The 20,439-nt window shown below is 47.7% G+C and overlaps 1 protein-coding gene across 1 annotated transcript; it reads right to left on the bottom strand.

Moving 5' to 3' along the window:
- Positions 1-724: 724 nt before the first annotated feature.
- Positions 725-16,312, bottom strand: LOC120028813 (bleomycin hydrolase-like). Its single transcript, XM_038974054.1, has 11 exons — positions 16,102-16,312; positions 15,062-15,171; positions 14,601-14,742; positions 13,893-13,981; positions 13,494-13,586; positions 5,979-6,134; positions 5,513-5,671; positions 5,239-5,306; positions 4,961-5,078; positions 4,429-4,498; positions 725-901 (listed from the first exon to the last, which is right to left on the bottom strand). The coding sequence occupies exons 1-11, from the start codon at positions 16,310-16,312 to the stop codon at positions 750-752; spliced, it is 1,368 nt and encodes a 455-aa protein (XP_038829982.1). The 3' UTR covers positions 725-749.
- Between the last annotated feature and the right edge of the window lie 4,127 nt (positions 16,313-20,439).

Raw genomic sequence — 20,439 nt, 5'->3', positions numbered from 1 at the left:
TTCATCAAAACATACTAGTCTGACCACCACCACTAAACTCTGACTGAACTCGTCATAGTTGTGCTATTATGCTCCCCTGAATGCTGATGTGCTGAACTGGCACTTCCCCTTCTGTCAGTGGACGATAACTCACCGGATTGGACCATGGCTGGCTGGGGGGGGGGGGGGATCAGAGGGCGGGTGACTGGTACGCTGCTTCCTGACACCCCTGCCTAACTCTCTCTCACACACCTCACTCTAGTCTGGCTGCTCTGGGTTGAACTCTGACCTAGGGAAGCTAGCAGAGAGGAAGGGATGGCATTACGCTGGGCCTCAATCATAGAGCTAGGACTGGTGGGGTGGATGTGTGTCTCCTGGTGAAAGACTGGGATGGACTACTTACGTAGGACGTGACCCTGAACCAGCCCTAACAAAGAGATGGTACAGACAGACCTTTTAACAACCCCACAGCTTTCTACATACCACAGAATGTTTATGAAGCCAGAGGACACAAAACAACAAAAACTGAATTGCAATAAACTCTGCTGGTGCCTGGTGGCGGAGAGAAGCAAAAGAGGACATGGACAAAACAAAATGGCCGAAAGAAGACGTGTGTTTTTCCAGTAAAAAAACCTACTTTTATTATTTGTCTAGAGAACAGGCTGTGGTGGGTGGAAGTCTATGGAGGAGTAAAACCAGAGAGATGGGGCGGAGTCAAACAGACCAGGGCTGAGACCAGGCGGGTGGGATGGCACCCTCTGTTTCCATAGTTACAAGGCCAAGGCTCCCATTGGGTCCCAGGCAGGAAGGACGATGGGCTCCTTCTGCATTACTTCCAGCACCTCGGGGGCCAGGTACTTCTTGTCCACGACCACCTCGTACACGTATTCAGAGAACCACTCGTCGGTCATGATTAGGTAACCTGCACACACACACACAGATACAATGGGTTAATTCATACAGTTAAAAGGTTAAAAAAGACCCGATGAAGGTGTAATTGAGATTGTTGGTATAAGATCCATTCAATCTGTGGAGCGTCGAGATCCACGACGTGCCGCTGGAGTTTCTTTTCAGGAATCATTAGTCTTGATTAACACCCGTCTCTAAGACCAGGCAGTCTGAAATCCATTAGCTAACAGCAGTACCAGTGACTCACCCTGTACTTCAGTGGACTGCCCTATACTGAAAGCAATAGGTGTGAGTGTTCTAAAGTGTGTGGCCTGTCTGTCTGTCCCACACAACACCTGGGTTTAAATACTATTTGAAATCTTTCAAATGCATGGCTAGGACTGGTTTTCTTTAGCCTGCATGGAGTGCCAGGTGGGCTGGGTTTGCACTTTTGGGACTTTTCTATTGGAAGTATTTGAAATGATGTCAAATAGTATTTGAACCCAAGTCTGTCCCACACTTCTGTCCTCAAGTCGCACACCCCGATAAATCTCCAGATTGCAAGGGAGGGACTGACCGACACACATAATTTTATTCATTAACACAGCATTAGGCCACTTTATCCTTCTCACCCAAAAAAGATGAAAGAATATCTCGAATGCCACTTCATCTTGCTCTAATACATTTTCATAACAAGCCCAAAAACACAACTTTCAGTGTACATGATCCCACTCTGAGACATTGGCCCTGGAAACACATACAGACACAGGCCACGGCCTCGCTCTCACAGACAGGGTGACCGAGAGTACATCAAATCATAAAGAACAGCATATAAAACACTTGATATGAAGAGATTAGACCGGCGAGAGCAGGATGTTTAATGACAATAGGGGCATTCCTCATACAGTGTTCTTATTTATCTACAAGGGCAATGGGCCTGTCTGAACAAAATAACAACCCAGATTACAGACAGACAGGAAGAGGAACAGCTCCAATCTATCCACGTGGTGATAGATTTGGGATTTGAGCAGGCACGGGCTGGTTCGTTTGGGCACGCAGCAGAAAACGTTTTAAAACATTTTCCAACTAATGTTTCTTATTGGACAAGTCCAGGTAGTCCCTCCGTGCTTCAGACAGTTTTTTTCCCCGTTTGGTGCCCAATGAACGCGATCCTGTGGTTATACGGGATTGTGTAACGGTCAGAGCTGGGGACTAGACCAGATTGTGACCGCTGTTTGGTTTTCCTCTCATCTCTGGACCCAGGCAGTGTTTAGAGCGCATCCCTCCCCCGCTGAAAAGTTGCATTATCGATGACGTCACAGGGTCCTCGGAAAAACGGACCTCAGCTCAAAACAATACCCCCGCTTCTGTGTGTTATTCGTTCTGGGTGTTATTCGTCCTGGGTGTTATTCGTCCTGGGTGTTATTCGTCCTGGGTGTTATTCGTCCTGGGTGTTATTCGTCCTGGGTGTTATTCGTTCTGGGTGTTATTCGTCCTGGGTGTTATTCGTCCTGGGTGTTATTCGTTCTGAGTGTTCACTGCGTGTTCTTCCTTTCCAGTTTCCAGGAAAGATGTGTGCGTGTCGGGTGGCGGTTTCGTATAGCGGCATTATTTGTCTTAACGGGACTGCAATGTGTCCTACCTCGTCTTACAGGGAGAGCTGTGGATGGAGTTTATTCAGACGGGCCGTTCTGCTTTAGATCAAATAGTACAGCTGAGTTGAGCAATACGGGTCACAGACTGCTAAAGCGAGCATTGTCTGCAGCACACCCTGTTTCCATCATCAAATCAAATGTATTTATGTAGCCCTTCTTACATCAGCTGATATATCAAAGTGCTGTACAGAAACCCAGCCTAAAACCCCAAACAGCAAGCAATGCAGGTGTAGAAGCACGGCGGCTAGGAAAAACTCCCTAGAAAGGCCAAAACCTAGGAAGAAACCTAGAGAGGAACCAGGCTATGAGGGGTGGCCAGTCCTCTTCTTCATCTCCTTAGTTCGCCATAACGACAACATTATTTCCCAAACCTATCTGCGACGACGTCACCAACGTAAATGTAATAGCAGATATAAGAGTGTGTCCATAGTCTGCCCGGTAACGTGATATGTTAACAAGGGAATCGCAATAGCCAGTACAAATATTGTTTCTCACTATTCCGAAGTAGCTGTAAAAGGGGCGGTGTAGAATCCGAGAGGTGCGTTGAGAAGGGCATCTCTAGCCTATAAACAGTCTGTCACAATGAAATATCACATGTCAGATTGGCCCACATTTCCCATATTTGTATAATAATCACGGAAAGGTACAAATAGTGCACTCTGAGGACATAATAATCAATCTTGAGAAAAGCCCTGGTGTTTGGAGGGTTTGGGCAGTTTGCACCAGGCACCATGGTGTTAACCTAATTAGGTGGGATCCTCTTGGGGGAATCAAAATATTACAGCCAATTGGATAGATGCTAACCCTCAAAACCTTACGAACACACATTTTCTCCGTCCGCCGTGGCGTTGACAAGTCCTCCCTCCCCGTCCCCAGCTGTCCAACAAGCGGTGCTCACCGCCGCGGGTCCTCCACACCGTTTGTTTTCAATAACTTTATTAATACATCTGAGGGGAAAGAGAGCGGATATGAAGGCTTTCTCCCATCTGCGTGGATGTTTATGGAATATGCGTGAAATACAGTTGATTTGAGGAGGCTTTGGTGTTAGGCCTTTTTATATTTTTTCAATATGCAGATGACATGAAGTCATTGACCAGGAAGTGGAACTACATAATAAAACCAAAATAATCTGCACTGGAATGTAGAGCACAGGGTGCGTAGGGATGGAGAGAGAGAGAGGGAGAGAGGAGAGAGAGGGGGGAAAGAGAGAGAGAAAGACAGAGGGGGGAAAGAGAAAGAGAGAGGTGGGAATGGTGGATAATTACGTATTTTGATTAAAAAGCCACACAGTCCCAACAGAGGAGGGTTCAGTATTTGTTTCCTTTCAAATGTTTTAGTGGCGCTGGATGGAAGAAGAAAAATACTATTTGAACCCAGGCCTGTAGTCTGACAGTGTCTGAGCTGGACTCTTCCACACAGAGGAAGTCGGGAGGCTGAAACAAAATGGCGTACTGTTGTGTTGTGAGAGGGACAAAGGGCCGTTGTCTGGGAAACATCCCCGTTGTTGTGCTTTCTCTCCCTCTGGGGTTCATAGCCATAACAGACAAAGCTACGGTCGGGGGCCACACATGAGAGGATGCCGCAAAACTAACCCCAAACCAAAGCCAGCCCTCCACACCAAGTCAATTATAAATTCATAACAAAGCCAGGTGGGTGGGGAGGGAGCTAATCCTACTTCAAATTCAATCGACCTGACAGGAAATTCAACTGTCCCTGTGATTGTACACTGACGCCCTGTGGTGTGAGAGAGAAGAGAGACGAGGGGTCTGCGCTTTCACATAGCTCGGCTCAGGCGGACCTAGAGGGGCTCTCGTGTTGCGAGAGGCAGACAGACGTCACAAGGCTGCGTGAGAACGGGCCCTCTCCTCCTCTGACCTCTGACCTCTGGCCGACTCAGCGCTCTCACCTTTATTCCCACGGTCGTCGCCCCAGGAGTTCTCCACCCTCCACTTCTCATAACCTCCATCCTTTTCATCCTGCTAGAGTGAGCGAAAGGGAGAACGAGAGAGAGAGAGACAGAGCTCAATCAAAATGGGTATGATTATTAGGAGGCAGATGTACCCAGCAAATGGAGAAGAAGTCCAAATAAGTCTGTGTTTTCTGCTTTATGCCCGTCATACATGGAGTACACTATACATGGTGGAAGTATATTCAGCAAATGATACAGTATGTCCATTAGTAAGAGAGGAGGGCAGGATTCCTAGTGGGGTGCAGGGTAGGACTGGTAACTCCTATGTTGTGTAGCCTAGGGCCCTGTCCAGCTGTTCTGAGGGGAAGGAGGAGACAGCTGGGGTTCACATACAGGGGGGGAAATTGACAGCCATTTTAAAACATGCAGTCGATTCAAACGACTGTAAACACCACACTGGACGCCTTTGGTGCAGAGTCACTGCGGAACACTCAAATGCGGCGAGTGTGTACGTATAAGTGTGTGCTACCTTGTCGGTGACAGCGGTGAGGATCATGGCGTGGGTCATGAGGGAGTCTCCGAAGATCAGTCTCTCTGCCTTGGACAGGTTCTTTACGGACACCCCGAACACCAACTCATGGTTGAACCTGAGAGATGGGGGAACACAGGGAGGGACAGGATGAGATCTCTCTCACTCACACACACGCACACACACGCACACACACGCACACACGCACACGCACCTGACTGATAGTGAGTTATACATGCGATGTTGACGCATGTGCGCCTCTCTCTCGTAAAACTCACACATTCATGTCGTTGATGCCCAGTTTGCCATGGAAATGCTTGCCCACGTCACAACCGAACCACACAGCCTACGAGAGAGAGAGGGAGAGAGAGAAACATGCGTTACAGGTAGTGTCTCCTTGCACACGTCACAACCGAACCACACAGCCTACGAGAGAGAGAGGGAGAGAGAGAAACATGCGTTACAGGTAGTGTCTCCTTGCACACTCGCTCAGTTGTCAGACGTAGCCATGATCTACCTTACCGGACACGCTCACACACCCCCACACAGTACCTCTCCCTCTTTGATGGAGTCCGCGGCCGCCTTTTTGAGTAGCTGGATGGGCTGGTTGTTGTACAGGGTGTTGTGTCCGCCCACCATGTTGCCCAGGAACTCAACGCTATACAGCTTCTCATAGGGGTTCTGAGGCCGCGGGTCATTCACCAGACAGATCTGTTCGGGGCGGGGGAGGGAGAACAGAGGTTAGACTCAGCTCATCAACAAACACAGGAAGAGAGGGCATTATTCCTGACTCCAACCCTTGGTCTAATATAGACTAACTGGGCCCCGGTGCTTTTCCTGGGTCGCAAAATTCAGAAAACGTCCAAAGTTTCCAGGAACTTTGGGAATTTTGCGACCCCAGGGGAAAACTCATGGCCCTAATAATGATTAGCTCTTGTAATAATTCATTACGATCAACTCAAAGCCTATATTGATATTTTATTCAAATAAATCAATAAAAGCTGGGTAAAAAGTTGACCTTGTCCTGGATGTTGTAGAGGGGCTTGACCAGTTCCTTGTAGAACTGCTGAGGGGACAGGGGGCCCATGCGGTGGAAGTTCTTGTCCTTGTCTCTGTACTCCCAATAAATGGAGTCAGCGGGGCTGCCCAGACACACAGTGGCCACCCGGAAGACCTGTACGCAGCGCACGTGAAAAAACAGACAGGGGAAAAAAACTTAATCATGCATTACCACTGTAAGAAAGACAGAGCACATTGATATCTCTTAGATAGTCTCTATGTAAAAGCGCCATTGTAAAACTCAAACTCGGGACCAAAAAGAGCTTAACAGTAGTGTGAGCAGGATATCCGCCTGGCTGTATCGCTCGCTCTTCCTGTCGTTGTGGTTTCTGACTGTGTTCCCATGGTGTTCCTCTGGCCTCTACCAGTCTGTTTTGACAGGGTTCTCAGAATAAGCCTTCCCTTCAACTGATACGTCAATCTCAGGAATTTCCTTCTGAAAATGCGTTGTGTATACCAGTCCTATCAAAGCCTATTATTTAAGCGGATGTTTTGGTGGTTTGAGAACACCCTGCATTGTCGGTCTCTGATAACGCTATGTCGGGCTGTCAATCACCGACTCCCAATCTGGCATGTACACGTAGGTAGTCCGACCGTTAGTACGCGAGCACACATATGCAATACACGCACGTCTATATTTACGAGGACTTCCCATTGACTCCCACTATTTTCATTTACTTTCGGCAAAAAAGTCCAGACAAATTAAACTCCTCATAGGGTGAAAATAGAACTGGGGAATTACGTTTGGCCCCGAAGCTCTTCACCAAAGCAGAGACACTCAGGGGCCGTTGCTGCTGCACTTTTCCACGGTGTCAACTACATTAACTACTGATGGCATGCCTGTCTTCAGGTTGATCGTAGTCAACTATTCCCACGTAGGCCCTTGTTGTAAATGAAGAATTTGATGCTTTTGCTGACTCAACTGGTTAAGGTTAAATAAAACAAAAATATTTTCAAAAAGACAGCACACCCAGTACCATTCCCACCTACCCAGACCCTCACAGTAACCCTCACCTTTTCCAACACCCAGACAAGACGGCGCCTTGAAGACTCTGGGTTTGTTTTCTCTGTCCCGTTGCCCCGCGGCGCAGACTAAATGCCAACCGCGCCCATCCCTGCCCTGTATTTAACCAGCACGGGCCCCAGATGCCCCGAACACACAAACAGGCCCCTTTGCCCCCGTGCCCTCGGCCCCTGTACCACCTCACATCCCTGTCTCCTCCTTGGCAGGTTAAATAAACGCCCCTGCCCGTCCAAACACAACAGGGCACCCATGTAGACCCGGTGAAACGAGGCTACGCTCTTCACAAAACAATGAGCCAGAACCCCACTGACGTCAGCAGGCCTCAGCAGCACAGCCCTCAGTGAGTCAATATTGAATCACCTGCCTCCAAAACGGACAGACGAAGATGAGCACGAGACACTGGGTGGGCTGGGCGCGTCTCCATTAGAATCATGTATATAGCACTACCGCCAAGATTCCTGGTACTGTCTCTTCTGTCCTGTACTTGCTAAAATGTTGACTATGAGTAGCCTTGTTCCATTGTATTCCTTCACTGTGTTTACCCCCAGTTCATTTCTCAGCACTGGTACAGTCCTCCTCAGTACTAGACTACCAAATCTTTTACAGATATCCAACCATTCCTGTTGGCTCTCTCCCTCTCAGGACACAGACAGCCCATCCATCAGCACGGACAAGCAGAGGCTGACAGGGTCATGTGTGGGGAGCAGGCAGCCCACCTTCCCTTCCTGCCTGCCTGCCACCCTACCCTGGCCCTTCCACTGAGGACAGACACACTGCATTGAGGATGGAAGAGGGAGAGGGGAGATTTACGACTGCTGGACACCGTGTTTGACCAGTGTCTTTAGAGACCGCTTGCTTTCTTTTTAAATGTCTGTGTCACTGTCTGTATATCTTCTGACGTACACTACATAGCTCCTCTCCCTCCCACTCCAAAACACTGCTTCAGCGGGTGGGTGGAGCTGGTGAAAGAATGCAAAACGCAACAGCAAGAATCCCATGGCTGCCGTCTGTCGGGTGCTGGCTGTTGTGGATTTGTAAGCCGTTTGGGAAAGGTTAGTAAGGTTATTGTGTGGTTTCTGAGCGCAGGCAGGCTTCTTCAAGGCCACCCGGCTCCTGATTTTCTGCTTGGCCAGGTTTGAATTAGGGCCTTATCTGAGATGGCGGCTGGGATCCCCTGTTATTGACAAAACAGGAAGCCGGAGTGACCCGTGTTTGTTTGGGGAAATTGCACCGCCTGCACCAGAGGACAGTCCTACAATAGCCTGGGATAAACATTAAAACACACGTTGTAATAAGAAAGTGTCCGTCTTCATAAAGACCGACCCAGACGGCAACACGGGACTGATTAACAGTAGTCTAAGACCTGGCTCTTGTCTTCAAAGGTTTTGCAACGGAAAGCGAAAAGGAGTGTTTCTTATTGGACAAGTTTAAGATACAAGACATTCCCTTCCTGCCCGTTCTCTTCCGTTTGGTGCCTAATGAACAAGGCCCTGTACTCATACATCTATAGAAACGCTCCGTAACCCCATTTCATCTGAACAGGCCCAGCAATTAATAGATTAAGGAAGCTCCTCTAGATCCACAGCATGCCCCCCCCCACCTGTGGGACAACGCAGACCGTATTCTTGTGTCGTGTGACATGGATGAAGCCCAGGTGTGGGTAATAAGGCCTGTAATTGGCCGATGCCGGGGCATCCGGAGAGGCTGCGTGTCTCAGCGGATCATGCTAGCCTTTGAGCGTACCTACGTAGCATGTGTTTGCATGCTTGGCAGTAAACACTGGAGCGCCTGCAGCACGACAGCCAGATAGCGCCAATGCTACAGGAACACACGCGCTCCATCCTTTCCTCGTCGGCTCACGCATGCCTGTTTGTTTGTTGATTTACTTCCCGTCGCCCAAACAGAGGGAAATCACCTCTTGTTAGGGGAGAAATAAACAAACAGCACAACAGCACAACACACTAAAACACCTTGTGCTGGTAACTGTGAAGGGTGGAACCTGCCACGGCCCGTATCCACACAAAGCGTCTCAGAGTAGGAGTGCTGATCTAGGATCAGCTTTTATTTTGAATCACAATGAATAAAAAGGGAGGACCTGATCCTAGATCAGCCTTCCAAGTCCAAGACGCTTTGTGACTACGGGCCTTGCTGCTTTCGAGTCAAAGCCCTGGGACGCAGAGCCTAGATGAAACTGTAAGCAAATGACCCGTTTGAGAGAGCAGCTGGGGTAGAAGAAATGGACTGGGCTTGACTGAGACTTTCTGGCCTTGTAAACAGAAAACACATGGGGTCATTATAGATTGTAACAACGTTGTCAAATTAAGAAATATGAGCTGATGAAGTGCGGCGGGCCGCTTTTCAGCGCTGGCAAACGAGCCCACACAATAACACAAACCCACCCACAGCGACCTGCTGCTACAGCCAGCGCTGAGCCAACACACTGACTACGTCCCAAACCGCACCCTATTCCCTTTATAGTGCACTACTTTTGCCCTGGTCAAAGTAGTGCACTATATAAGGAAGAGGGTCCATTGAGATGTAGCCACTCTAAAGGCACACGCAGCATGTCAGTCAACTCACTGTCCAATCAATGACTCCTTACAATCTACAAACACAGCACTCATATTGAACACAGTCATATGTACCTGAAGGAGAATTTCTATTCAGAATGTCCGGCGCCCAAATGGGCACGTTCTATACAGCAGAAACAGCACAGGACTGGTTATGATTCATTCTGCATGACGCAATGCAACATGTACCAGACTGAAGGACTGCAGCAGAGAGGATGTGAGGAACGTGTGTGTGTGTGTGTGATATGTGTGGTCGCGTGCTAGCAGTAGGACTACATACAAGTGAGGTGGTGTGTGTGCCTATACGAAATCTGTGTGTGTGTGTGTGTGTGTGTGTGTGTGCTTGGAAACGTCTCCCTGTGTTTGTGCGCTCCTGCACACACTCCTGCATGCCTGTTACAGTGTACATGTCTGTGTGTGCTTCTGCAGGGACCAGGACATTAAAAGGGAGGCCCCGGGTCTTTGAAGCTGGTGGGTAGCATGGTGGTACGTGGTGCAGCCTGTCCTCTCTGGCTCTCAGGCCTGTCATGTGGAGCCTGGACGAGGACAGAGTGATGCTCTCCAGCACCCTGTCACACTCCTCACCCAGGGAGTGTGCACAACGCCAGACCCTCCCCGCCTAAAGTAGGCCTGACATCCCCTGGCTTAACGAGGGCCGAGTCTGGGAGCTTTGATCAGCTATGTCTCACACACCAACTCTAAAATGTAACCACAGACACAAACACCAACTCTAAAATGTAACCACAGACACAAACACCACTTCTGAATATAAACACACGCCACTTCTAAGCATACATAGAAACACACACACACACACACACACACACACACACACACACACACACACACACACACGCACACACACACACAGACACCACTTCTAAACGTTCACACACGCACAAACCCACAACCTCTCATACTTGGTGTTTACATGGTTTACGTGTGCAGTCTGAACCCAGAACAAGGTGGCACAGCCCGCACACTGAAGTCACACGCAGCACTTGGAAAAGGACTGCAATACTCTGTAATTGAACATGACACGTTTCAAATGGCCTGGGAAGTGTCCCAAATGGCCCCCTATTCCCTATATATAGTGCACTATAAAGGGAATAGCGTGGCATTTGGGAAGCAGCCCTGTGTCAACACAACATGCTGAGTGACGAGCACACAGAGAAGTTAATTAATGAAAAAGGACCCGACTAACTGATCACATCCGACAGAGTATATTCTAGCTTAATTAATTATGGCTAATTTGTTGGCTCGCTAGCTAGGAGCTAATCTAAATCACGGCACAACAGTGACGTTTCACTCGTCGCAACAGATGCCAAGCCCGGAAGCGCAGTCAACGCACCCTTCTCCGTACGGACGCCCACGAGACGGGAGGAGAGGCGCTGGTTACACCCTTCACCCTCCCGGGCCAACATCCCCCACCTTTCTCTCTCTCTCTTCACACTCCCCCTGGCTGCCAGAGCTGTGTTACACAAAACAAACTACTACCAGGTGGACAAACAAACACGTTGACAAAAAAAAAAGAATACGCTCTTGTTCATAGAAGAAGTGCAACGAGGGAGAACTGGAAGTGTTGCACAATCAGAATGTGCTGTAGCTAGCGTAGTGTATCCAGAGCGGTAAGGGTAGTAGACACAGAGTCTGTTTAAACAAGCAGTCAGGGGCATATACAACAGAACTGCTCCACACAAAAGCTACATCCTTTATGTAATGTTCTCTCTCTGGCTGTGTGATATTGACTGACTGACTGACTGACCACACATACACACCTCTGTCTTAAGTGGTACTGGGAACGTTGGGACATTAAGGCTTTTCCCTCTCACAATGAAATTGCCTTACGCCATTCAATGTGAGGAGCGTTGTGATAAAGATCTTGTTTATGGAACATTCTGTCATCAGGTCCGTGAGGCGTGTGTGAGTGCACGTGGACACACACACACACGCATGTGGACACACACACACTCTCTCTCTTTGCTGCCAGAAGTATAGAATGACAAGCTGTCACCAGTGGATTATAAACAGTACGGGCCATATATCACTACAGCCATTGTTGCTAAATGTGGAAGAGTTGGGTTATGCAATGTTATGCAGTGCTGGGAGGGGCTTGTGATTAGGTCCTAATTCATTACTACTGAGATTTGATAGAGGAATCAGTGGTGTGGTGAAAGTCAATACAATATCAAGTCAATGGTATTAGATGGGGTAGTGTACTACTCACACACACGCACGCACACGCACACATCTTTGTTATCAACCTGTAGCTCTCTGTGTGCTGCTACAACAAGCGACAGGTACATTTGAATTGAATGGCCAATAACTAATCTGAAAACAAACATTGCCTAATAACTACTGGAGCCGTAGTGGTTATCGTCCTTGCCTACCCAGTACCTGCTGTGTTAAACACATACAGGCGTATTACAGCACGTGTCCTTCTCAGAGCACAGCTCTACGGTCTGTTATACAGCCCCCTCCTCTGGACAAACTGATGCAGTGCCACAACATTATTGAAGAGGAATACAGTGTGTGTGTGATGTGGTGGCGGTGTGTGTGATGTGGTGGCGGTGTGTGTGATGTGGTGGTGGTGTGTGTGATGTGGTGGTGGTGTGTGTGATGTGGTGGTGGTGTGTGTGATGTGGTGGTGGTGTGTGTGATGTGGTGGTGGTGTGTGTGATGTGGTGGTGGTGTGTGTGATGTGGTGGTGGTGTGTGTGATGTGGTGGCGGTGTGTGTGATGTGGTGGCGGTGTGTGTGATGTGGTGGTGGTGTGTGTGATGTGGTGGTGGTGTGTGTGATGTGGTGGTGGTGTGTGTGATGTTGTGGTGGTGTGTGTGATGTTGTGGCGGTGTGTGTGATGTGGTGGCGGTGTGTGTGATGTGGTGGCGGTGTGTGTGATGTGGTGGCGGTGTGTGTGATGTGGTGGCGGTGTATGTGACGTGGTGGCGGTGTGTGTGACGTGGTGGCGGTGTGTGTGACGTGGTGGCGGTGTATGTGACGTGGTGGCGGTGTGTGTGACGTGGTGGCGGTGTGTGTGACGTGGTGGCGGTGTGTGTGACGTGGTGGCGGTGTGTGTGACGTGGTGGCGGTGTGTGTGACGTGGTGGCGGTGTGTGTGACGTGGTGGCGGTGTGTGTGACGTGGTGGCGGTGTGTGTGACGTGGTGGCGGTGTGTGTGACGTGGTGGCGGTGTGTGTGACGTGGTGGCGGTGTGTGTGATGTGGTGGCGGTGTGGTGTGTGTGACGTGGTGGCGGTGTGTGTGACGTGGTGGCGGTGTGTGTGACGTGGTGGCGGTGTGTGTGACGTGGTGGCGGTGTGTGTGACGTGGTGGCGGTGTGTGTGACGTGGTGGCGGTGTGTGTGACGTGGTGGCGGTGTGTGTGAAGTGGTGGCGGTGTGTGTGATGTGGTGGCGGTGTGTGTGGTGTGGTGGCGGTGTGTGTGATGTGGTGGCGGTGTGTGTGATGTGGTGGCGGTGTGTGTGATGTGGTGGCGGTGTGTGTGGTGTGGTGGCGGTGTGTGTGATGTGGTGGCGGTGTGTGTGATGTGGTGGCGGTGTGTGTGTGTGATGTGGTGGCGGTGTGTGTGACGTGGTGGCGGTGTGTGTGATGTGGTGGCGGTGTGTGTGATGTGGTGGCGGTGTGTGTGATGTGGTGGCGGTGTGTGTGATGTGGTGGCGGTGTGTGTGATGTGGTGGCGGTGTGTGTGATGTGGTGGCGGTGTGTGTGATGTGGTGGCGGTGTGTGTGATGTGGTGGCGGTGTGTGTGATGTGGTGACGGTGTGTGGCTCGTGCGCTGTGTGTGATGTGGTGGCGGTGTGTGGCTCGTGCGCTGTGTGTGGTGTGCGAGTCGTGTGCGTCTTTCCCTAACATGCGCTTACCTCCTCAATCATGGTGTCCATGGCGTCAGACAGCTCGGCTTCAGTGGATTCACTGGCCACCATGTTCCGCAGTCTTAGACAGTATTCTCTCAGCTGGAAGCCAGGGAACATTGGTATGACATAGTACATAGCGAACTTTATTACCTCATGACATTGCGGAGCATGTCGGGTAAGGGTTAGTTATCTGGGTCTTCTACAAGAAAACAGACGACACCAAAATAAGAAAGGGTGGCTTCTATACTCTGTCCGTGGCGTTCCACTGCGCTAAGTAGAGTGTATATGCTTGTACTGCCTTGTCTTGGTATGAAACAGGAGGACTAGGTTTTGTGTTGTTGTACTTCTACACAAGACATAATTATGAATCGGAAATGTCGCAAAGATGTAAGTGAGTCGACCTACCTTGTGATTGAGGATGTCATTCATTCGCCGCGAGGCCTCGGAGCTGTGAGACTCTGGGAAGCATTTCTTTGGGATAACTCCGTACTTTTCTGATGATCGGGGAAAGGTAATAACATATATATGCCATTAAGCGAACGCTTTTATCCAAAAGCGGCTTACAGTCACGCCTGCCTACATTTCTCCTATGGGAGGCCCCAGTGGGAATCGAACCCACGACCCTGGCGCTGCAAGCGCCATGATCCACCAACTGAGCCACAGAGGACCATAACTTTAAGGCTTTGCCCACGGAATGAGGTCAAAACTAATGTAATACGTAGGGGATAGGATGCTATTTGGGACGCACACTTGATCTAAACCACAAACCTGACTCATTAAAACAGTGGAAGGGTAGTTACATAGAATGTCTAATTACAAGGAATTACACAGTAACTACTACATTAGTAACTCACCTGAAACAGAATCTAGACAGTTCCAGTATAATTTTGCTTATTTTCTGCAGTAAACGGCCACCGCCGAGTAGTTACAGTCTAGTTACCAAGGTTGTTACACTGTGAGTCCTAAATGGCACCCTATTCCCTACATATGACTCCTGGGCCAACGTAGTACCTGATTTAGGGAATAAGGTGCGATTCATGACTCAGCCACGACATAGAATAATGCAAACAAAGCAGCAACACTCCCCTGATCGGGTAACAGGTATGAACTGACCAATGAGGTTGACCAGCATATCCCACTGGCCGCCGTCGTTGGTGGGATTGGAGAGCAGGAACTGGACCAGTCTGCCGTCTACAGGCTCCTTCCTCTGGGCTGTCTCCACACAGGCCTGCAGGAAGTAGTAGCACCGCTCCACCTGAAGGGAGGATGGAGAGAGTGCAGAAAAGGGACATGATGGAGAGAGGAGACGAGAGGGGGGGGGGGGGGGGGGGGGTCACGGTGACATCCAAACGGTACAACATTGTCCAGTGTACAGAGCGCCACACACAAAGGGGGTTTAAGGCAGACAATGAGTCTAATAGTACTAAAGATACGCACTGCCAAACACACCAACACTGTTCACACCCCACCGCTGAAATGTAACAACAAATGCATTGTATATTCTAGTGGCTGTTGCTAAAAGTTGCTCAAGTGAATACATGTGATTTTAATAAGACGAACAAATGTGGTCTTACCTTGTCCCAGAAGAAGAGGTAGGACTGACTGAACTCAAACTCTTCGATGTTGAACTTTTTCATGAAGGGAAGGCGCATGACGTTGAGGCACGAGAAGATCCAACATCTCCCTGGAACCCACAATCAGCACAGATGAGTATGGAACTGTGTATATGGAGCTGTGCCTCAATGGCAGCTTCCCAAATAACACTCTATCCCCTATTCAGACACATAGTTAGACCTCCTTTCTCCCCACTCCACGGTTGTGTCCCAAAATGGCACCCTATTCCCTATATAGTGCACTACCCTACTGTATATAGTGCACCAGTAATACTAGCTGTCGCCATTGACGTCAGCTAATGGGGATCCCAATAAATCAAATCAAAAATGTTGACTAGCGCCTATAGGGCTCTGGTCAAACGGAGTGCACCATGTAGGAAATAGACTGCCATTTGGCACGCAGCCCCACCACATCTCTGCATCAGGTCCGTAGGTCTATTCCATTCACATGCAGTCTTTGTACATGGCCAGGCCCCTGGAGTAGTTACAGATGCTGGGTATCAAATATATAGGCACCCTTGCGCAGAACTCAAATTCTAAGAAAAAAAAAAAAAAAAAGGAAATTGAAAAACATTTGTTTTTTGTGTATTTGTTTGATTTACAGCTAAAATGTAGATTTTTCACTTCAAAGACAACAATAGCCTGGACTAAATGATCTGCAATTTTTTATTTTATTTAACTTTTATTTAACCAGGCAAGTCAGTTAAGAACAAATTCTTATTTACAATGACGGCCTACCGGGGAACAGTGGGTTAACTGCCTTGTTCAGGGGCAGAACAACAGATTTTTATCTTGTCAGCTCGGGGATTCGACCCAGCAACCTTTCGGTTACTGGCCCAACGCTCTAACCACTAGGCTACCTGCCTCCCCGGTGGCAACAAGGTAAAAAATTGTCATGCAACCAGTTTAAAAAAGAAAAAACAGAACATTCTGCTCCATTGCAAGCCATTGTAAAGTGCAAGGGTACCAATATATTTGACCGTATCTGTAGGTAAGTGTACCTGAATTTTTCTGGTTGGTGATAGGCTTGCCCTCTGTGGGGATGGAGTGCTGGAATATGTGCACGGTGTCCTGGACCGTCTGCCTGTGCAGACACACCTCCAGCGGGTCGATGCACGTGGACACATTCTGGGCCAGCAGGTACCTGGGCTCCGCCCGCAAACGCTTCACAAAGGAGGCGATCTTCTCCTGACTCAAACCTGAGGAGGACATTAGAGAGGTCATAATTTTTAAGGAAACAGGGACAGGGTTAGCCTGGTTCCTGGTCTGTTTATGCTCTCTTGCCAACTTTGTAATGGAATTAGCCTGCCAAACATTGTTTGGCGTGACAAGGAGTTGGCATAAGCGCATACATAGATCTGAGACCAGGCTAGGCCAGGGTGTATTAGAAATGGAAACAGATCTGAGACACGGCTAGGCCAGGGTGTATTAGAAATGGAAACAGATCTGAGACCAGGCTAGGCCAGGGTGTATTAGAAATGGAAACAGATCTGAGACCAGGCTAGGCCAGGGTGTATTAGAAATGGAAACAGATCTGAGACCAGGCTAGGCCAGGGTGTATTAGAAATGGAAACAGATCTGAGACCAGGCTAGGCCAGGGTGTATTAGAAATGGAAACAGATCTGAGACCAGGCTAGGCCAGGGTGTATTAAAAATGGAAACAGATCTGAGACCAGGCTAGGCCAGGGTGTATTAGAAATGGAAACAGATCTGAGACCAGGCTAGGCCAGGGTGTATTAGAAATGGAAACAGATCTGAGACCAGGCTAGGCCAGGGTGTATTAGAAATGGAAACAGATCTGAGACCAGGCTAGGCCAGGGTGTATTAGAAATGGAAACAGATCTGAGACCAGGCTAGGCCAGGGTGTATTAGAAATGGAAACAGATCTGAGACCAGGCTAGGCCAGGGTGTATTAGAAATGGAAACAGATCTGAGACCAGGCTAGGCCAGGGTGTATTAGAAATGGAAACAGATCTGAGACCAGGCTAGGCCAGGGTGTATTAGAAATGGAAACAGATCTGAGACCAGGCTAGGCCAGGGTGTATTAGAAATGGAAACAGATCTGAGACCAGGCTAGGCCAGGGTGTATTAGAAATGGAAACAGTCTGGATGAAACAAACTGGTAAAGAGCTGTAATATAAGGAGGATGTTATTGGTGTTTGATCTGGCAAAGTGGCAATGGGTTCCGAATTGCAGCGGGACTAATAAAGTTGTACTGTATTGAATTGTCAACAAAGTGGCAAAAGGAGCATTCAAATAATACCTTGCCCCGCCCTCGTCCACTCCCCACCGGAAAATGTGGTACAAAACAGCAGGACATCAAATTCGGTATCAAATTCAAATATGCCCGAGTTCACTAAAGTGTTCTTATCCTATTTTGACAGGAACAATCCATATACAGTGCCTTCAGAAAGTATTCATACCCCTTGACTTGTTCCACAATGTTGTGTTAAAGTCTGAATTGAAAATGGATTGCAGAAACGTTTTTCCTCACCCATCTACACACAATACCTCATAATGACAAAGTGAAAACATGTTTTTAGAAATGTTTGCAAATGTATTGAAAATTAAATAGGTACTCACACCCCTGAGTCAATAGTTTGCAGAATAAATTACTTTGGCAGCAATTACAGCTGTGAGTCTTTCTGGGTAAGTCTCTAAGAGCTTTCCAGACCTGGATTGTGCAACATTTGCCCATTATTGTTTTCAAAATACTTCAAGCTCTGTCAAATTAGTTGTTGATCATTGCTAGACAATCATCTTCAGGTCTTGTCATAACATTTCAAGTAGATTTAAGTCAAAACTGTAACTCGGCCACTCAGGAACATTCCATGTCTTCTAGAGCTGAACCGACTTAGTCGACTGGACGATTGTTTGGTCGATAGGCTGTTGATCGACCGAGATTTCTTTAGTCAAGCAGTAGCAAAAAAAACATTTAAAAATCATGGTGTACAAGACACCTGTCTGATCGGCGCCTGTCTGAGTGGACTAATCCATTGTTGAGGTCGTGGGGGTGGCACAGTCTATCACTCTAAGACATGCTACTGAAATTGTATATGGTTATATTACGTAAGAACAATGGGGCAACACTAATCTTTTTTTACAATTATTTTATAACAAATGTGCTTTCTACCGCGTTGGATAGCGGTCGCTGTCCATGGTTCTGAAACATCAGTGGTCTGTTGAATTGCCTCCTTTTGCTGGAACATGTTGCTATGTGCATAATAGCAAAGTTAATCAGCATATTGGTGTTGAGAACAATGGGCGGAGGTAGCAGCGGAGTTAGGAGACGAGAAAACAGCCCTTGCCTTCATTTTCTAAGAAAAGTGAGGAGAGAGGAAACCAACTTAATTAGGTATAAAATCAATAGCCTAACTGTTAAATGTGCCTGGCTTTATAAATTAACCATACATACAGTATATGGAAAAATACATGTTTTAAAATTTCGACCAATCGATTGGTCTAAAGAACAGATGACTCTTGGTTGACCAAGATTTTTTTTAAGTCAGAGACAGCCCTACTGTGTTCTTGGTAAGCAACTCCAGTGTAGATATTGCCCTTGTGTTTAAGGTTATTGTCCTGCTAAAAGTTAAATTAATCTCCCAGTGTCTGGTGGAAAGCAGACTGAACCAGGTTGTCCTCTAGGAATTTGCCTGTGCTATTCGGTTTCTTTTTTATCCTGAAAATCTCCCCACTTTTAACGATTACAAGCATACCCATAACATGATGCATCCACTACTATGCTTGAAAATATGGATAGTTGTTGTGTCACTGCTTCCCACTCTGGTAGGCCTACATTATGATCAAATAGCCACAGTAGCCTACATGACCACTGTTAAAACTGTAACTTAAAGCGGGTACAGTCTCAGTGTTCACAGTAAACACGTGCCAGAAGTTGCACAGAATTTTCACAATGTTCAAGTTTGCGCTTAGCAGACCAAAATGTAGGGAACACTAGTGAAGGGAAGTGACACATGTCTTTCTTATATTTAATACATTTTAAATTCAGGTTGTAACACAATCAAATTTGGAAAAAGTCAAGGAGTGTGAATACTTTTTGAAGGCACTGTATATGTGAAACTAGAACTATCTGTAGTAGTAGTAGTACAAAGATAAAATAATACTGCGGTGTCCTTCCATCAAATACTGCACAGCAATTAAACACTGAGAAGAACATTGCTTAATCATGCATACTGCCTGACTCAAGCCTTATTGGTTCTGGACCGTCAGGCTATTTTCCATGACCGAAAGGTTCAAATACACTGGCCATTCCTGGGGTGTATTCATTAGTCCACACTGTAGTAAAGCTTAGAAAACGTTTTACAACAGAAAACATTTTGAAACAAAAATTAGGGTTCATTATTGGACAAATTGAGGTAGGTCCCTCCCTGTTTCAGCTGTTTGCTTCCATTTGGTTCAAAGTGAATACACCCCAGATCTACAGGGATAGACAAACCCACATGCCTCAATACTCCATCAATACCACATAAGTTGGAGAAATCATACATTATTTCCTGCTGGATGATAGAGACCCTATTATGCTGATTTAATCAGTGTACAAAACCAAAAGGGGTGTGTCGCCATACAAACGCAGGTATAGGCAGAGAGCCCATTCCAATGCAGCCTCCACAGAATGGAAAAGCATGAATGGGAATGACTGTCTGTGTCACTTTAGTTTTGTATGGAAAGGTGTCTAGAGTGACTTGCAACTTTACATATTCGTTGTTATATAGCTTTTATGACTGGTCTTTGGGTGCAAGTCTTTCCCGAGGTCAACAAGGTACCAAATCACATCACACCATAAATTCAAAGTCTATCACTATAAACCCGTTGTCATTGCGTCAAACATCCTTACCTGTCTGGTAGCCTGATGTTGTATTGTGCCAGGGGAGGGCATATCCTGACAGCTTAACGTTAGCTAGCTACTTGAACAAATCAAAGTATTGGGTCGTGCACTGCCTGCTTGTTGACAAACACTGGTTCGCACTTTGTCTCACTTTATTAAAGGGGCGGCAGGTAGCCTAGCGATTAAGAGTTTAAGGTCGGTGGTTCGAATCCCGAGCCGGCAAAGTAAAAAACAAATGCCGTTTTGCCCTTAAGCAAGGCCGTTTAAGCCTTAACAACAACTGCTCCCCGGGCGCCGATGACGTGGACGTCGATTAAGGCAGTCACCCGCACCTCTCTGATTCAGAGGGGTTGGGTTAGATCCCCTTAATGGAATAGCACTGGTTAATACTCACCTAAAAAGTTGGTTAAATAGCTAGCAAGTTGAGCTGCCTCCTGTGTTAGCTGACTGACTGGATACCTAACACAGTTAGCTGCCAAGCCGATACTTGACT

Source organism: Salvelinus namaycush, chromosome 34, assembly GCF_016432855.1.
Source record: "Salvelinus namaycush isolate Seneca chromosome 34, SaNama_1.0, whole genome shotgun sequence".
In the NCBI taxonomy this organism is placed as follows: domain Eukaryota; kingdom Metazoa; phylum Chordata; class Actinopteri; order Salmoniformes; family Salmonidae; genus Salvelinus; species Salvelinus namaycush.
This window is presented reverse-complemented; position numbering and strand designations above follow the sequence as displayed.

Excerpts from the sequence above, each read along its gene's own strand:
- LOC120028813 (XM_038974054.1), bottom strand. The coding sequence starts at position 16,312 with ATGTCCTCCTCAGGTTTGAGTCAGGAGAAGATCGCCTCCTTTGTGAAG. Across the intron at positions 14,743-15,061 it reads ACCTCTTCTTCTGGGACAAG|GTGGAGCGGTGCTACTACTT; the intron begins GTAAGACCACAT and ends TCCTCCCTTCAG. Across the intron at positions 5,079-5,238 it reads GGCATCAACGACATGAATGT|GTTCAACCATGAGTTGGTGT; the intron begins GTGAGTTTTACG and ends CCCATCTCTCAG.